At 45.7% G+C, this 16,008-nt stretch overlaps 1 protein-coding gene across 1 annotated transcript in view; it reads right to left on the bottom strand.

Annotated features, from left to right (window-relative positions):
* Positions 1-16,008, bottom strand: part of IGDCC3 (immunoglobulin superfamily DCC subclass member 3) — a 122,435-nt gene that overhangs the window by 32,592 nt on the left and 73,835 nt on the right. The window contains exons 3-6 of the mRNA XM_080982131.1: positions 12,058-12,202; positions 9,202-9,332; positions 5,964-6,101; positions 3,333-3,491 (exon numbers count right to left, since the gene is read on the bottom strand). Of these exons, the coding sequence (XP_080838257.1) occupies positions 3,333-3,491; positions 5,964-6,101; positions 9,202-9,332; positions 12,058-12,202 (573 nt within the window). The remainder of the gene's footprint in view (positions 1-3,332; positions 3,492-5,963; positions 6,102-9,201; positions 9,333-12,057; positions 12,203-16,008) is intronic.

The raw sequence follows: 16,008 nt of genomic DNA, 5'->3' as shown, positions 1-16,008 counted from the left end.
GCCACAATGGCTAGGTTTACCTCTACTTCAGAGGCAACGCGCAGGTGGACAGAGTGCTGTTGCGCCCATTTCCAACTTGTGAGCTTCCCACGGGCATCTGGTCTGCAGCAGCGTGATCAGGATGCTGGCTTAGATGGGCCATTGGCCAGATCCACCAGGCCTGTTCGTAGAGGTGTATGCAAATATGAATGGAAACCAGGCTACCATACAAAGCTGAAATTGACAGGAATTGCTCCATCCAATTTTGGCTCTGGCCCCACCCACCGCTGGCATGTGGGGCCCAGAAGGTTGCCCAGGTGGAAATGCAGCCCTCGGGTCAAATTGTTTTTGTTTACTTCTATATGGGGTTCCAGCACCTCTCAGGTAGGTGCCATTGCTCTGATAAGAGAACTATGGGAGGCATTCATGGTGAGTTCCAGCACCTCTTTTTCTAGAAAAATAGAACTGCTTATATATTAAATTTGTATCCTGCTCTTCCTCCCAAGGGAATTTGGTTCAACAGTGGATCTACAGTGGCAGCATCTCTCCTGGCTTTTAGAGAAGGGGTGTTCCCAGCCCTGCCAGGCCTTCTGCACATGTCATGTGCTCTCTGTTTGTTCCTATGTTTGTTTTCTTTCTAGGCTGACACTGACTTGGGGATGGTTGTTTGGAGGAATCATTTGCGAACGCGCACAGGATGGCACCAAGTTACTGGAGCCCAAGGAAGGGGGTCTTTCGGGCCAATGGGTCTGGCTATAACGGGGGCTATAACAATGTCGTTTGGAGGCAAGGATGTTAGCAGAAAGAGATCTCCTTCCCCACTGCCCCAAAGGGAAAAAAACCTCTTGCCTGGCCATCCCTGTGAAAATGGCCAATTAGGCCGCTCAGGTGGGAGAGAGATAATTTGAGATTCAGAGGCTCATCAAACCGAGCGGTTAACGAGGGGAGCTGATGAGAATGCGGGCTGCTGGAAACGGGCTACTTCAAAGGCGAAGCCGAGGGCTCGTAATCAGGGAAAGGATTAACAGCATTCAATTCTACGCTGCCAGCTGTGTTGCTCCCCTTTTCTCTCCCCATCCCCCCCCCTCCTCAAACCCTGGAAAAGGCGTTCTCTGTGCAAAAACTTCACCATGGAGACTGGACGCACAGCAAACATTTGAGAAAGTCCTTTTGGGGCAGCATTGGCCAAGGTCATTAAAAATGGCTTTTCAGGTCTGCCGTTAGGAGGATTTTGCCTTTGGTGGGGGAAGAGAAAAGCCCCCACATTTCCCTGGTGCACAGGCCACACAGCAGAGGGGTTTAGTCACAGGGCTGCAGCTACAGGAGAACATGGAACTAAGCTCTCTCACTAAATTTTCAGCTTCATTTTTTTTTTTCCTTTCCCCAAAACAAAAGGGAAAATTTAAGCTTCTAGCCCCTTTACATAGGGAGAAGGAAGGAGGTAAGGGCAGACAGCATTAAGAATATAAGAAAAGCCCATCTAGTCCAGCCTCCTGTTCTCACAGTGGTCTGTCATAAACCTGCAAGCAGGATTTGAGCACTGTAGCATATACCCCCCCCCCCCCCCGCTGAGGTTTCCAGAAACTGGTATTCAGAAACATTACTGGCTCTAAATGTGGAGGTAAAGAACAGCCATCATGGCCAGTAGCCATTGGTACCTTTCTCCTCCATAAATTTGTCTAATCTGAGTTAATCTGAGATTCTGTCCTGAATCTTCTAACATTCGACTCAGCCCCTGACTGAGTTCTAGCGTTATGAGAGAGAGAGAAAAACTTTTCTATCTCTGCTTTCTTCATGCCATGCAAGATTTAAAAAACAAACAAACTGTTATGCCTCATTTGCCTTTTCTTGAACCTAAAAAGTCCCAAATGCTGCAAGCTTTTTTCATAGCGATATCGTTCCCTCACCTCAGTTATTTCGGTTGTCCTTTTCTATCCAATTGCTCTGCAGAACATCAACCTCAGTGCTCTCTGGTCAAAGAGTACAGAACAATGCCAGACTGCTGAAGGTATTTGGCCATGTCAAATCTTGTAGGTTTAAGGGATGGGAAAAGAGGCTCAGCACTTGGTCCTGAAATTGCAGTCAGTGCCAAACGTTGCAACACAATCACTGACAAAAGTGAGGCCCTGTCAGCGTGTTAGACTTCTGTTCAGAGAGTTGCACTGGCCACTGATTTGTTACAGTGGGGCCTCGCACGACGAAATTAATCCGTTCCGCGAGTCTCTTCGTCTTGCGGTTTTTTCGTCTTGCGAAGCACGGCTATTAGCGGCTTAGCGGCTATTAACGGCTTAGCGGCTTAGCGGCTATTAACGGCTTAGCGGCTTTAAGAAAAAGGAAACAAACTCGCAAGAACTCGCAAGACGTTTCGTCTTACGAAGCAAGCCCATAGGGAAATTCGTCTTGCGGAACGACTCAAAAAACGGAAAACTCTTTCGTCTAGCGAGTTTTTCGTCTTGCGAGGCATTCGTCTTGCGGGGCACCACTGTACTAGGTGTAATTCAAGGTGTTACTCTTAGTATATAACAGCTTGGGAACAGTTTGCATGAAGGATCGCCTTGCCCACTTAACTGTTTTGGTCTGTGGAACTGGCATTTTTCAAGTGCCACATAATGTTTGCTCTTGCACTTGCAAGCAAGCAATCTTTCACTGTGGCACCCCGTGAATGTTGGATCTCTCTGCCTATTTACATGGAAGGGAGGCACATTTTCACCACCTGCCACAAACATTTCTTTAAAGCAAGTCTACCCGGACATGTAAATTTGGCATGAATTTTACTGTGTAGTTTTATTTTATAATGTAGATTTTAAAACTGATTTTATTTCGAAAAATAAATCTTAGGCTAAGGTTTTTTACTGGCTATTTTTATAAGTAATTTTAATTTTGTGCAAAACTACTTAGAGGTTTTGAGGATTAATAAGTGGTATATAAACGATCTTTTCAATAAAACAAAATTAATAAATACATTTAGGCTTCCACATCACTCCCTTGTTACTATCGCCACATTTTCAGCTGCAACCCTGTTTAGGTGATCAGAAGAGGAAATTTCCAGGACACAGTTATACTATTTTTAAAAATGAAAAATCCATTCATGATGAGGAAGCAGACACTGGACATTTCTTCATGTGACGCCAGGAACACTCTTAACTTGAAATGCACTACTTGTAAAATGTTGCTAATGAAGTATAGGAAGTGAAAGAGACCATTTTTAAAAAACTGAGTGTACATGCTAGTCAATGTCACTCTTCTGTTCTAGCTGAAGGAAATCCAAGGGCACCATTTACACTTTGCTTCACTTGTGAAAACAGCCATTTGGTGTCTTAGCAGTTGAGGGATCCTGATCCTGACTGGCTTACCTTGCACCACCAACCTTCCTTGGGCTGTCCGCCTCACCCTCGTGCCAGGCTTATTGGCTGCGCACACGTATATCCCAGAATGCTGCACAGTGAGGTCAGAGATCATCAGGTTTCCTGTCCCAAGGACCTGAATTCCTTCAACGCCAATCGGTCGGCCATCTGGGTTGGAGAAACACAAGAGCAAATTACACCCTGGGTCTGTCTGGTATTTACGGTGCGAAGGAGCCTGGAACTCTCTCTCTCTCTCTCTCTCTCGCTCGCTCGCTTAATCTAGCAAGGCACCATTTTCCCTAGAACAACCAGGCTCATTCTAAGGGACCAGAAATGGGATGAGGAGATATGCTTCCCTTATGTCAAACCCAAACTCTCTTTCGAGACAGCCCTGAACAGATTTTAGCTTTTAACTTCAGTTGTGTTTTTTTAAAAATCATTAATAAATTTTATTCGAATGCCACATGAACAACAATAGTGCACATTACATTATGCTGTTGAGATATGAGAATTACTCATATGTACAAATCTCAGCAAGTATGTAACATTCTTCCTGATTCAAGATAAATAAACAAATATAATAAAGGCACAAACTTAAGTTCCAATAAATACTGTTTAGAGACAGCTTTTGCCAACGATACCAATCTTCAAAGCATCAATGTACTTCAGGCATAAACAGTTTTTCACTTTTTATATACTTCTCCCAAACTTTGCAGTTTTCACAAGGCCATATAATCCTCCTCTTTTCCCAAGAGGAGCGTAAGCCCACACCACCCCCTTTTGCCCTGCCCCCATTCCACCCCCATTTCTGGCCACTTCCGGATTGCCGCAACCCAGGCATGCGCAGTTGCACATCCATTGGACGCACATAAATTGGTCGTTGCCTGTATTTTAAAGGTGTAGTCATATGCCCAGGTTTACCATGACCACTGAATTTGGTCACACTGGATGCTTTTACCTATTATTAGAATGATGTGAGGATGAGCACTTCTATATTTGCCTATTAATACAACATAAAAAAACCACAATTTATATGACTGGTTCTATATACTGGGTTTCATACACCTCTTGGAGATTTTTCTTTCATATTAAACCTATATAAATGTGGTTCCTGGGAGGTTGCCCATGGTGGATTGCACCCCTCAGGCTGGGGAAAAAAGAAGGCCTTTCGCTGAAACCTAACTACTGGTTCCATTTCTATTAAGTTATTTTTGCAATTCAGAGCATCCTTCAAAAATGTTGTCCATTTAATAATTACAATCTGCCTCTCACAACTTTTGCAGCAGTTCCTTCTCTCAACTTCAGATATATACATCATAATATATGTTTTTTAATGCAGTTGTAGAGAAAGAAGGTGTTTCATATTTGTATGGTGCAGTCAAGGTGCCAAAAGGTATTTAAAGCAAGCTGCATTGCCGTGGTCAGGGCAGCAAACCACAACAAACAGAGCACATTGATGTGGCCTTTTGTGTGTGTGTGTGTGTGTGTGTGTGTGTGTGTGTGTGTGTTAAAGCTTCTAAGCTTGGCTATGGTTGACAGAGGCAGTGACCCCACTCTGCTCCAACAGTCCTGGGATCAGCAGGGCCTCCATAGCTCACCAACCAGCCGTGAGGGATTAGAAGCTAGAATCTCATTAACTAGCAGAGAGAGATTTAGCACTGAAAATGAAAGGGTGAATTCGCTCTCCTATGGAGAGTCAAGGAACATCTGATCCTGCTGGTTCTGAGAAACATGTTTATGCTACGTTTAAGGAACATGGCTTTCCTCAAAGAATCCTGGGAACTGTGGTTTATTAAGGGTGCTCAGAATTGTATGCTTGTGTGAGAGGTAAACTACATTTCCCAGGATTCCGTGGGGGAAGCAACGTGCTTTAAATGTATTACGGGTATGCAGCCTGCATTTCAGGGACATAGAGAAGCGGGTGTGAAGAAACCACAAGAAACAGAAGACAAAAGCATTGCAGAGGGTTGAACTAGATGATTCTCTGGGTCCCTTCCAACGCAACCAGCTTTACACACAAAACTAGCAACTTCTTCCAGCTCACAAGGGTCTTCATACCCTCAAACCAAATTCCTACCTAGTAGCAACTACAATATGCTGTATGTACCGTATTTTTCATTGTATAAGATGCACCAGACCATAAGACGCACCTAGTTTTTGGTGGAGGAAAACAAGAAAAAAAATATTCTGGATCCCAGAAGCCAGAACAGCAAGAGGGCTCTGGCTTCTGGGATAGCCTCTTGCTGTCCTGGCTTATGCGTTAGCCGCACGTAGCCTTTCCCGGGCAGGGGGATGAAGGCTCCCCCAAGAGCCGTGCTCCCTTTAAAGAGTGTGTGGAGCGTGTGTGCGGCTCTTGGGGGCTTTTCCCCGAGGAGGGAGAAGGGCACTTCTCCCTCCTCAGGGAAAAGCCCCCAAGAGCCGCGCACACGCTCCACACACTCCTTAAAGGGAGCGCTGAGCAGAGCCTCCTGCCTGCATTCACTCCATAAGATGCACACACATTTCCCTTTACTTTTTAGGAGGGGAAAAGTGTGTCTTATAGAGTGAAAAATACGGTAACTTTGCCCGCACTGAAGTAATAGCAAAGCTCTCCTTTCTTGTGTATGGATTCTGACACGAGGGTAACCTCTGGTCACTTACCAAGTCGACTCCAGGAGACGATAGGCCTGGGGTTTCCGGTTGCAATGCATTCCAGGATGGCAGTCTGGTGCACAGTTAAGGTCAGGTTCTCTGGTCCCACGAGAATCATGGGATCCTTGTACACGGGAGAATGAGAACCTGTGCATGGCAGACCAAGCATTAACATGAGACATTCTGAAATCAAGAAGGTGCATCTGTATGTGTATATATACACCTCATTGCTGGCGCAGGTGCTCCGAGTGTAAGGTTTCAGAAGTGCTGTGTCACGTCAAGGCTAGAGCAGAGCCGCAGCTCAGTGGTAAAGGATCTGCTTTGCGTGCAGAAGGTCCCAGGTTCAATTCCCAGGTAGGGATGGGAGAGTTCCCTGCCTGAAACCATGGCGTGCTTCTGCCGGTCATTGTGGCACAGTACTGAACTAGTTGAGCCAATGGCCTGACTCAATGGCAGGCAGTTCCTAGTGTTCGTATGAGAAGGCAGCCATGACCCAAACCTGCCTGCCTTCCCACTCACTGCAGAGGCTGAAATGCTGCAGGGAGGAGGTTCTCTTGACCAGGAAAGAGCACAAGGGGCTGACTCCTGGAATTTATACCAGGCTTGGCCAATCAGGAAGCTTCATGTTGCCTGCCAGTCACAGGAGCAGATGCTGCATCAGGCTATTCCCTTCTACAGCTGAAGGGGGCACTTCCAGGCAACCTGTTCATTGAGCAGGGAAATTAGACAACACTGGCTATTTAATGATTCTGATTTGTTTATGGGGGAGGTTACACAACCTTGCATCAAAGCAAGTGTAATTCCACAATTTTCAATGCACTGCCCTGTCGCTTTCCTCGCTGCAAAAAGCCTGATAATTTGGGGAAGCAGGTTTGTTGCACAAGACCTCACAGTCAACTATAATTGGGCAACCTGAATTTGCTGGGATGCGGTTCAATCCCACCCTAAAACAGCAATGATCTGGAAGCTGAAACACCCACAACACCCTAGTTCACTAGGCTTGGCTCCCGTGAGCAGATGTCCACAAAGGTTCCAAGGTAAAGCCACGAGGCCCGACTGGTTTATTATACAATCTTTTAAAAGAGTCAGTGTGGCATAATAATGGTTAGTGTTGGACTGGGACGTGGGGAGAGTTGGGTTCGAATCCCCACTCAGCCATGAAGCTCAGTGAGTGACTCTGGGCCACTCAACATCCCATCTCTTAGCCTAACCTACCTCATAGGGTTGTTATGGTGATGAAATGGGAAGAAGAAGAACCATGTACACCATATTTTAGACCCTTGGAAGACAAAGGTGGTGTTTAAATGCAATAAACAAACAAACAAACAAATAAACAAACTATGCCTCTAAATCCTACACTGCATGCTGCCTTATACTGAGTCAGACCAACTAGCTCAGCCCTGACTGATAGCAGCCCTCCAAGGATTCAGGTAAGACTTTTTTCCAACTCCTATCTGGAGACGTCAAGGATTGAACCTGGTCCCTTCTGTATGCAAAGCAGATGTTCTATCACTGAGGTAGGTCCCTCTCCCCTGACACCAATTCACTTGCCGCCCTGGACAGCTCCCCTTGGGATCACCTTAGCTCTAAGATTAAGCTGTTGGGAGAGCTGCTTGCTCGGTCAGGTTCTGCTCATCACCAAAAAGCAAGCAGTGTCAGCTTGGGCCGCAGAGGCATGAAAGGAATGCCGTTTTTGGCCGGAGGTCAGCTTTGCCACAGACCAGAGATGGAGGTTTGACTCATTCCTCCTCCCCGAAGGCTGGTTTCCAGGACATGTTGGTAAGCAGGTGTGAACAGCCATTTGCTAAGTGGGTGTCAAGGCTCAAGGGAGGTGGGACTTGATGGGGAAAGCAGCTTTCAAGAGGGTGCCAGAAGAAGGTAATGTGTCCCTTTGGAGAATAGGGCCAGGCCAAGGACGGCTGATTTAGCATCCTGCCAGGCTCAGGACCAACAGCTGGTCATGTTGGGCACTAGCCAAGGGTCTTGGGGGGTTCACACGGAGAGCGCATTTGCAAGCCCAACATTCCTGAAAAGTGAGAGAGACTCATGAGGGAGCATGTCATGCATCATCTTTAAAAGCTTGGTGGGCAGGATGCAGAAAGTGGTGGGACATTTCCATTGCTTTTGGCCAGTTCTAAATACCCTGTTCTAAATAGTGGGAAGCGGGTGGCGCTGTGGGTTAAACCACAGAGCCTAGGACTTGCCGATCAGAAGGTCGGCGGGACGAATCCCCACGACGGGGTGAGCTCCCGTTGCTCAGTACCTGCTCCTGTCAACCTAGCAGTTCAAAAGCACATCAAATTGCAAGTAGATAAATAGGTACCGCTCCGGCGGGAAGGTAAACGGCGTTTCCATGCGCTGCTCTGGTTTGCCAGAAGCGGCTTAGTCATGCTGGCCACATGACCCGGAAGCTGTACGCCGGCTGCCTCGGCCAATAAAGCGAGATGAGCGCCGCAACCCCAGAGTCGGTCACGACTGGACCTAATGGTCAGGGGTCCCTTTACCTTTACTTTAAATACCTTGAACTCCGGGACTCTGTGTCTGCTGCTGAACCTGTACCTTTTACTTGGCCGAATTAAGGTATCTTTCTTACTTGTACGTTAAGAGCCTTTGCCTATGTGTGATGAGCAGGAGCCAGGACTGTTGGGTTCTGCAGAGAAGTGGCCTTCAGGTCCCACCAGTCTGCGGTGTTTGGGCATGAGAAAAGATGGGGCACCCCAACCACTTTGCTGCCTTCTCCTCTCTATTCCACTTGAGGAAATGGATCCTTAATTTCCATCGAAGCACTTTGCACAAATTCAGGGCTCTCGGGTAGGATTCTGGCTGCAGAATTTCACATCCCCTGCTGAGAAGCAGCCGGCTTTATGGAGCAATGTGTTCAAGGAATGTCAACCATCTACTGCTTGCCCCTGGCAAAACAGCTCTATGCACCTGCACTGCAGAATCCGGACACGGTTGTTGTTTCAAGACTTTTGACAGGTTGACAAGCACAGTGGGCACAGCGGGCAGGGAGGGTAAAAAAGGGAGCTTTGTGAAGGTAAGCTCTATCTTCTCAGTAGTCTCCCAACCAGTGACCTCCAGGTGTTTTGCATTCCCAGCAGCCCCAGCCAGCACATGGTGTCCAACACCATTCCAAGCACCAGTTTTACTGCAGCCAAATGAGTTGCATTAATAGGCTGGCCTGGTAGGAGATCAGTGGGACAAACCACCTGCTTCTGCCCCCCCTCTGTCCCACAAACACACCAACCTGACACAGTAAGCCTGGCTCCCCTGCTGAACTTCACATTGGCAATGTTGGTGGCAACACAGTGGAAGATCCCAGTGTCTTCAGCTCGCAGTCCAGTAATCTGCAAAACGCCCTTGGGCAACAACGTGTACCTAAAGGAGCAGGGAAATGCAAGGGAAAGAAAGTGAGGGGGGTTTTCAGCATAGTAGCGGGTACATGGGTATTTAGAGGGGTAAAGGCCTGCTCCAAAATGAGGGGGCAAAGTATTCTGCACCAAACTGCAGGTGGCTGGTGATGTTTTGAATTCTTCCTTATGGTTTTGTTAAGGCTCCTTGCAAGTAGAAATCTAGCACATCCAGCAAAGAACCCTGTTATGTTAGTTTTCTGACTGCAAGGGGGTTTTTTTCTTTTGTTTTCACATGGTGGACCATTCAGAGTTGGCATCCAACACCTCCAGTATGTAGTGCCGTAGTCCATTCTGCCACCTCAGCATCCTGCCCCCTATTCGCCTGCTTACGCAGGCCAGATCGAACTCTGCTTCCAAGCAGTTGCCTGAGGGGCATACTGATAAATGATCAGCGAAAGAAATAGATGAACAATCACATGGTATACCTGATCTCATAGTTCAGAACTGAACTAAAATACTATTTTTTTGTATGTGGTAAGCATTAGCTGAATGAAAAAGGGATTGTTTTGATGATATTCTATGCATCTGTGTATGTATTTTATGGATACAGCTCTTTACTCTGGCTTTTGACACCCAATATGTATATTTTTAGGATCCACCTTATGTCTATGAACTATTTAAATTGTTTTTAATATTGTATTTTAATTGCTATGAACTGCCTTGGAACCTTAAGAGTAAAGGGCAGGTAAACAGCAGCAGCAACATTTTAATATTTGCAAGCTACTTTGAAGGCGCTGCTATAAAGCAATCAATTTGGGGCATGGGCGTAGCCAGGATTTTTGTTAGGGTGGGGCAGAACCTCAATTAGCTATGTATTTTTACTGATTAAGGGGGGCAGCTGCTCCCCCCCCCGCTCCTCCCCTTGGATACACCCATGATTGGGGGTGGTGGAAATAAATGGATTGAAAAATTAACAAATAACTAAGGAATGAATAATCCTTAGTGCATTGAATGAGGACACTTGATTCTATGAACACAAAAAGAGCCTTGCCAGATCAGGTGGAAGTCTCATCTAGTCCAGCATTCTGTTCTCGTGGCAGCAAACCAGAGGCCCATGGGAAGCCTGTAGGCAAGACCTGAGCACCACAGCACTGCCTGTCACCTGCGATTCCCAGCGATGGGCATTCAAGAGGCTTGCTGCCTCTGACAGGGGAGGCAGAACATAGCCATTGTGGACTAATTCTCCTTCAGGGAATGGTCTTAACCCCCTTTTCAAGCCATCCAGTTCGGTGAATGTCGCTGCCTCTTTGGAGAGCAAATTCCACTTTGTGCTGCGCAAAGAAGTTCCTTCTTTTTCTCTGCCCCGAATCAGCTTCATTTCAAATGCGCAGACACACACCCTGGGATTATCATGGGATGTTTTTCACTGACCAGTTTAATTGCCTCTGCGATTGGTTGGGGGACAGGTGAATGAAGGTAGGTTATGAATTGGAAAGTTCCCTTGCTTATTTATAATATCAAGCTTAGCGCTGCTATTATTCTGGAACACTGGTTTTCAAAGCCTGCAGCTTCGGAGAAGCTTATCAGGGGTTTGCCAGATCAGTAATAGCTGTCTATCTTCCCTGAAAGTCAGCTTGCCAACCACAGTATTTTCTTGAAAGGCTCGGCAACAGGGGGGGATGCCAGGCATGTTCTGGAGCACAGTCTCAGTTCAGTGTTGAGGTCCAATCTGTCCAGGCAATGGCAAGCACAGGGTTCCCAAAAACATTTCCCAGAATCCTCTGCTGCATCCAGGCCTTGCCATGGGTCCAGAGAGGCTCATCTCACTTCCAGTTTTTGGGGACCCTAGCTACACTAAAAAAAATATTTAAAGGACAACCCATGAAAACAAAATAAGGCACACCTCCCTCCAAAAAAAGAGAACAAGGGTGAGTGGTTTGTTTATATAATCAGCTGATCTGAGAGGATACATTCATCAGGGTCTAATCTTGTGCCATCAAATATATTGCTATTGGTTTTCATGAACATTTTAATTTTAACTCTTTAAAATCTATTAACAGGTAACAAAAAGAAATCCCTTTTAACAAATCACATCTCTCACTTGCATAAATTTGTAGCTCTAAGCTGAGAGGGTTTTGTCACATTTTGATCCAATGCACATGAAAAAAAGTTGTGAAGCTTATCAGTTGCCAAAAGATTAATGGGTGTCTAAATCGGAGGCCCCCTTTGAGGTCAAGGACCAGACTAATTGGATCTACCTCCCCCAGTTGGCCCCAACTGCTTGGAAGGGTTTTAAGAAATCTAGATTTTAGTGTGGCAGCAGCCCCACTTTGGAACTCCCTGCCGATTGACGCCAGGCAAATGCCTTCACTGTACCCTTTTGAGCACCTGCTGGGAACATTTTTGTCCAGGCAAGCCTATCCAGACATGGAGAATGTTGGCATGTGTTTTAATCTGGATTTCAGTTTATTGTGAATTTCAATTAATTTTTGGATACTTTTGATAGCTGTTTCTAACTGCATTTATTTTACTGATAATTCAATTGTTTTATCCTTTTTGTAAACCACCTTGAGGCTTCATTACAATCAAGCAGTATATAAATCTTGTGATATAAATAAACGACGGGTTCCGCAGTAAATATGAAGAACTTTCCACCTGCAAGGTGTTTCTGAATAGTGCAGAGTTTGAAAAACACCCCTCCTGCAGCACTCGCAGCCCTGTTTGGAGGGAACTGGACCCACTGTCCTTACCTGTCGTTTTCTGTATTGATGGGGAGATGGTTCTTCTGCCACATGATCACAGGCTCTGGCAAGCCATGGATCTGGCACTGAAACCTGGCCACGCCGCCTTCTTCCACCACTGCACTCTGGGGGTGGATATGGAAGTCAGACATAGCTGAAAGGGAAAAGGAAGGGAAAAGCTGAAAGGAAAACGTGGGGGAAAATGTTGTCGAATTCTACTCCAGATCCAGAGCAGAACTCCAATGTATAGTTAGCAGAGTAAAAACTTTGTAGGATTCCCAAAAAAAACAGATCAGCGGCAATTGTATTTCATCCAGCAGAGCTTTACTGCTACTGAAGGCAAATGGGCATAATGGTCACAAATCCAATACATTCAGGATTGGCACTGTCCATAAGAAATCCAGCTGCAACAGACTTAACTTAAACTTACAATAAGTCTAAACCTTAACCCTAACCATGTACAGAACACCATACCAGAAGGAAGAGAGATAGAAAGAGAAAGGTGAAACCTAGGCTCCTTCTGGCCCTACTTTTATAGTGAGCATGACCTTGACTGAAAGAGATACAGTGGTGCCTCACAAGACGAAATTAATCCGTTCCGCGAGTCTCTTCGTCTTGCGGTTTAGCGGCTATTAGCGGCTTAGCGGCTATTAGCGGCTTAGCGGCTTTAAGAAAAAGGAAACAAACTCGCAAGACGTTTCGTCTTGCGAAGCAAGCCCATAGGGAAATTCGTCTTGCGGAGCGACTCAAAAAACGGAAAACTCTTTCGTCTAGCGAGTTTTTCGTCTTGCGAGGCATTCGTCTTGCGGGGCACCACTGTAACAGAATCAGTTTAAGCCACCTTTACTCAGCTTCTCTGAAGGAATAACCCAAATATAATGAACCTTCTGCTTGTTTCCTTCACACAGAGAAGCTTCCAGAAGCCTCTTGAATTAAGTAGAACAGGAAAGATCTCTACGAATCAGATCAATACTCTCTGCACTAAGAAATGTGAACTGAAAGTTAATTCTGTATTTCAAATTCTGGCACAGCTACTGTCAAGAGCAATCCAAAAAATGCAGCCTATGTCCATCTTTGCCAAGCTACTACCCTCCAGATGTTACCAACAGCTAAATCTCCTCAGGGATTCCTGCTATGGAGATTCTCAGGAATATTCCTGCTCTGGGGCCAGGACATGGAACATAAAAAGAGCCTGCTGGATCAGGCCAATGGCCCGTAAGTCCAGCAACCTGTTCTCACACCGGCCCAACAGTGAGAAGCCAGCAAGCAGGAATCAATCACAAGAGCAATTTCACCTCTTGTGATTCGCAGAAGCATTACTGCCTCCAACCATGGAGGAAGAGCGTAGCAATCATGGCTAGCAGTCCTCTCCTCCTCCAAGAATTTGTCTAATCCTCATTTAAAGCTGTTCCAAGTTGGTGGCCATTACGGCCTACTGCGGGAGTGAGTTCCACAGTTTAACAACGTGGTGTGCAAATGAGTTCTTTCGTTTGCTCTCAGCCCTTCAACATTCAGCTTCAAGTTCAAATATGATGAGAGAAGGAGGGGAAAAACTGGTTTCTATCCACTTTCTCTACACCACACATCAATTCATGCATCTCTATGATGTCTCCTGTTGCTCAATTTTCCTCTAACCTGAAAAGCCCCAAACTTTGCAACCTCATGGCGAAGTCGCTCCATCTTCTTGATCATTCTGGTTGCTCTTTTCCCTGAACCTTTTCCAACTCCACAATATCCTTTTCCAGGATATTTCCATCCGTGCTCGCAACTCCAAAACCAAAAAGCCCATCTTTAAACTGTGCCTTATCCTTGCCCCCCTGCCAGCCTCCCCTTAACACAAAATGCCTCCTGGCTGCACACTAACACACACACACACACACACACACACACACACACCCCTCAATCTCCTTCCTTCAACACACATCAAAGATAATACATGTGTATCTCTTTAAGGGAAAGAACCAAAGACATGTCAGGAAGGATCCATCATTCATCTCCAGACTCCCATTGGGCTCCGACAGATGGGAGACTTCTTATTCTGCTTCATACATTAAACATGGGCCATATCACCCTCCTCTCACGCCCCTCTGTCATAAGCTTCAGCTCACTAAATAGGGAGGGTTTAGAAAATACAACATGCTGATTGTGCTTTTAAGGGATCCACCGTTGTTCCTCTCCGTCTTTTAACAACAGGAAAAAAACACCAAAAAACAACCCTGGTTTCAACTGGATTTTAATGCCATCTGAGAGCATTTTATTAAATTATGTAAGCTTCTTGAGCACTAATTACATTTTATTGTGCTAAGAAAAGGGCTTTGAGCAGCAACCAACCAAAGTGGAGGTAGAATCGGAACATACTCATTGTATTAGCGCTCAATACTATTATACAATAGGGAGGCTCATAAGAAACATCACTCTATTTTTAGCAGTGCTCTTAGTAAATGTTTTTGTTAAATTCTACAGTCTAAGTTGTAAGGGTAGCTGGAACTGATCTGCCAGGACATAGTTTTATCCTCAAGCTTTTTTCCATTGTGCTACACATTTCAGTGAAATGTTTTCTGGGTTAGGGCCCCTAGCAATGATTTCTGAATTGTTTGGGTAACCCCAGAGTTGCATGGAAGCTGATCAGGGCTTTGCGAATGGAAGTTTAGGAATGGAACCTAGGAAACTGCCTTATTCTGAGTCCCTCTAGCTCTGTATTGTCTACACGGACTGGCAGCAGCTCTCAGGCTGGGTTCTCACCTAGCTCTGCCTGGAGATACTGGGGACTGAACCTGGGACCTTTTGCATGCAAAGCAGAGATGCTGTATCTCTGAGCAAGGGCTGTTGGGGCTGAGTGTGTTCTTGTTCTTGGGGCTGAGTGTGTTCAAGCAGGGTAACACTGAGGCCCCAAACGATGCCCCATGTTAATTGTGTTGGCACCCTAGAACATTGAACACCACTAGAAGACTGAACACCATTGCTATTAGTTATATTCATATGAGGAATGAATAACCATCACAGAGCTTAAAGACTTCCGTGAACTAAATGGTTTGACTCCAGGTCCAAACACAAAGCAGGCATGCCAGAAAAAGCCCCCCCCCCCTTAATGATTTGCAGGGACCAAAGCAAAACAAAAGCAAACCTCAACCACCCCAAAACCATTCAAGTTCAGAAGGCATAACTGCTCTCTAGGAATCCCCAGGATAGAGGTCCTCCAGCTGGCAAAGGGTTAACCGGAAGGAGAGCTTTGTCAACAAAAACAGCCCCCGAGTGAAGAAATGGGATCTCTGTCACTTTATTTCAATAATATCATCTCTTCCAGGTAAAATTGCAGCAATAACCTCTCCTCTTAAAGACACTGGTATTAATATTTATCATGAATAAAACATCGGGAGGGCATAAATAATTCATTGATGAGGATGTTAAGTAAAATAAGGGTTTACAGTGACCCTATAATGTGGTTTTAAAGCACAGTTTTGTGTCGGATGCAGGGGGAAAGTCCACAACCCTCGCCAAAGCGATTGGGTGTTTTGTTTTTGATAATTTGTGTTTTCAAATAAATAAATCATGCCCCATGCTACAAAATGTTCTTCTCCTTGTTTTTAAGAACATGGGTTTGGCAAACTTTATTTACAGCTGCACAGGCAGCCATTCTGAGCAACTGTCCTGCAGCTCAGCCCCAGGCTCCAGCAGCAAACCATCGCTGGTAGATTCTGAATGGCGGGTGGCTGGTGGTCCCATCACTGCCGTTACCATGAGATTTCCAGTATGGCTGTGTCAGAAATGCACTGGAAACAAGCCAAAACAATTGTGTTCGCTAATTGCTCACATCTCCATTTAAATTCTCAGGAACATAGGAAGCTGCCTTATACTGAGCACTGGTCCATCTAGCTCAGGGTTGTCTACACTGACTAGAAGCGTAGACTCTCCAGCATTTTGGACGCAGAGCCTCTCCCAGCCCTACCTAGAGATGCAATT

This window comes from Podarcis pityusensis (genome assembly GCF_964106645.2).
Source record: "Podarcis pityusensis genome assembly, chromosome: 14".
Lineage (NCBI taxonomy): Eukaryota > Metazoa > Chordata > Lepidosauria > Squamata > Lacertidae > Podarcis > Podarcis pityusensis.
This window is presented reverse-complemented; position numbering and strand designations above follow the sequence as displayed.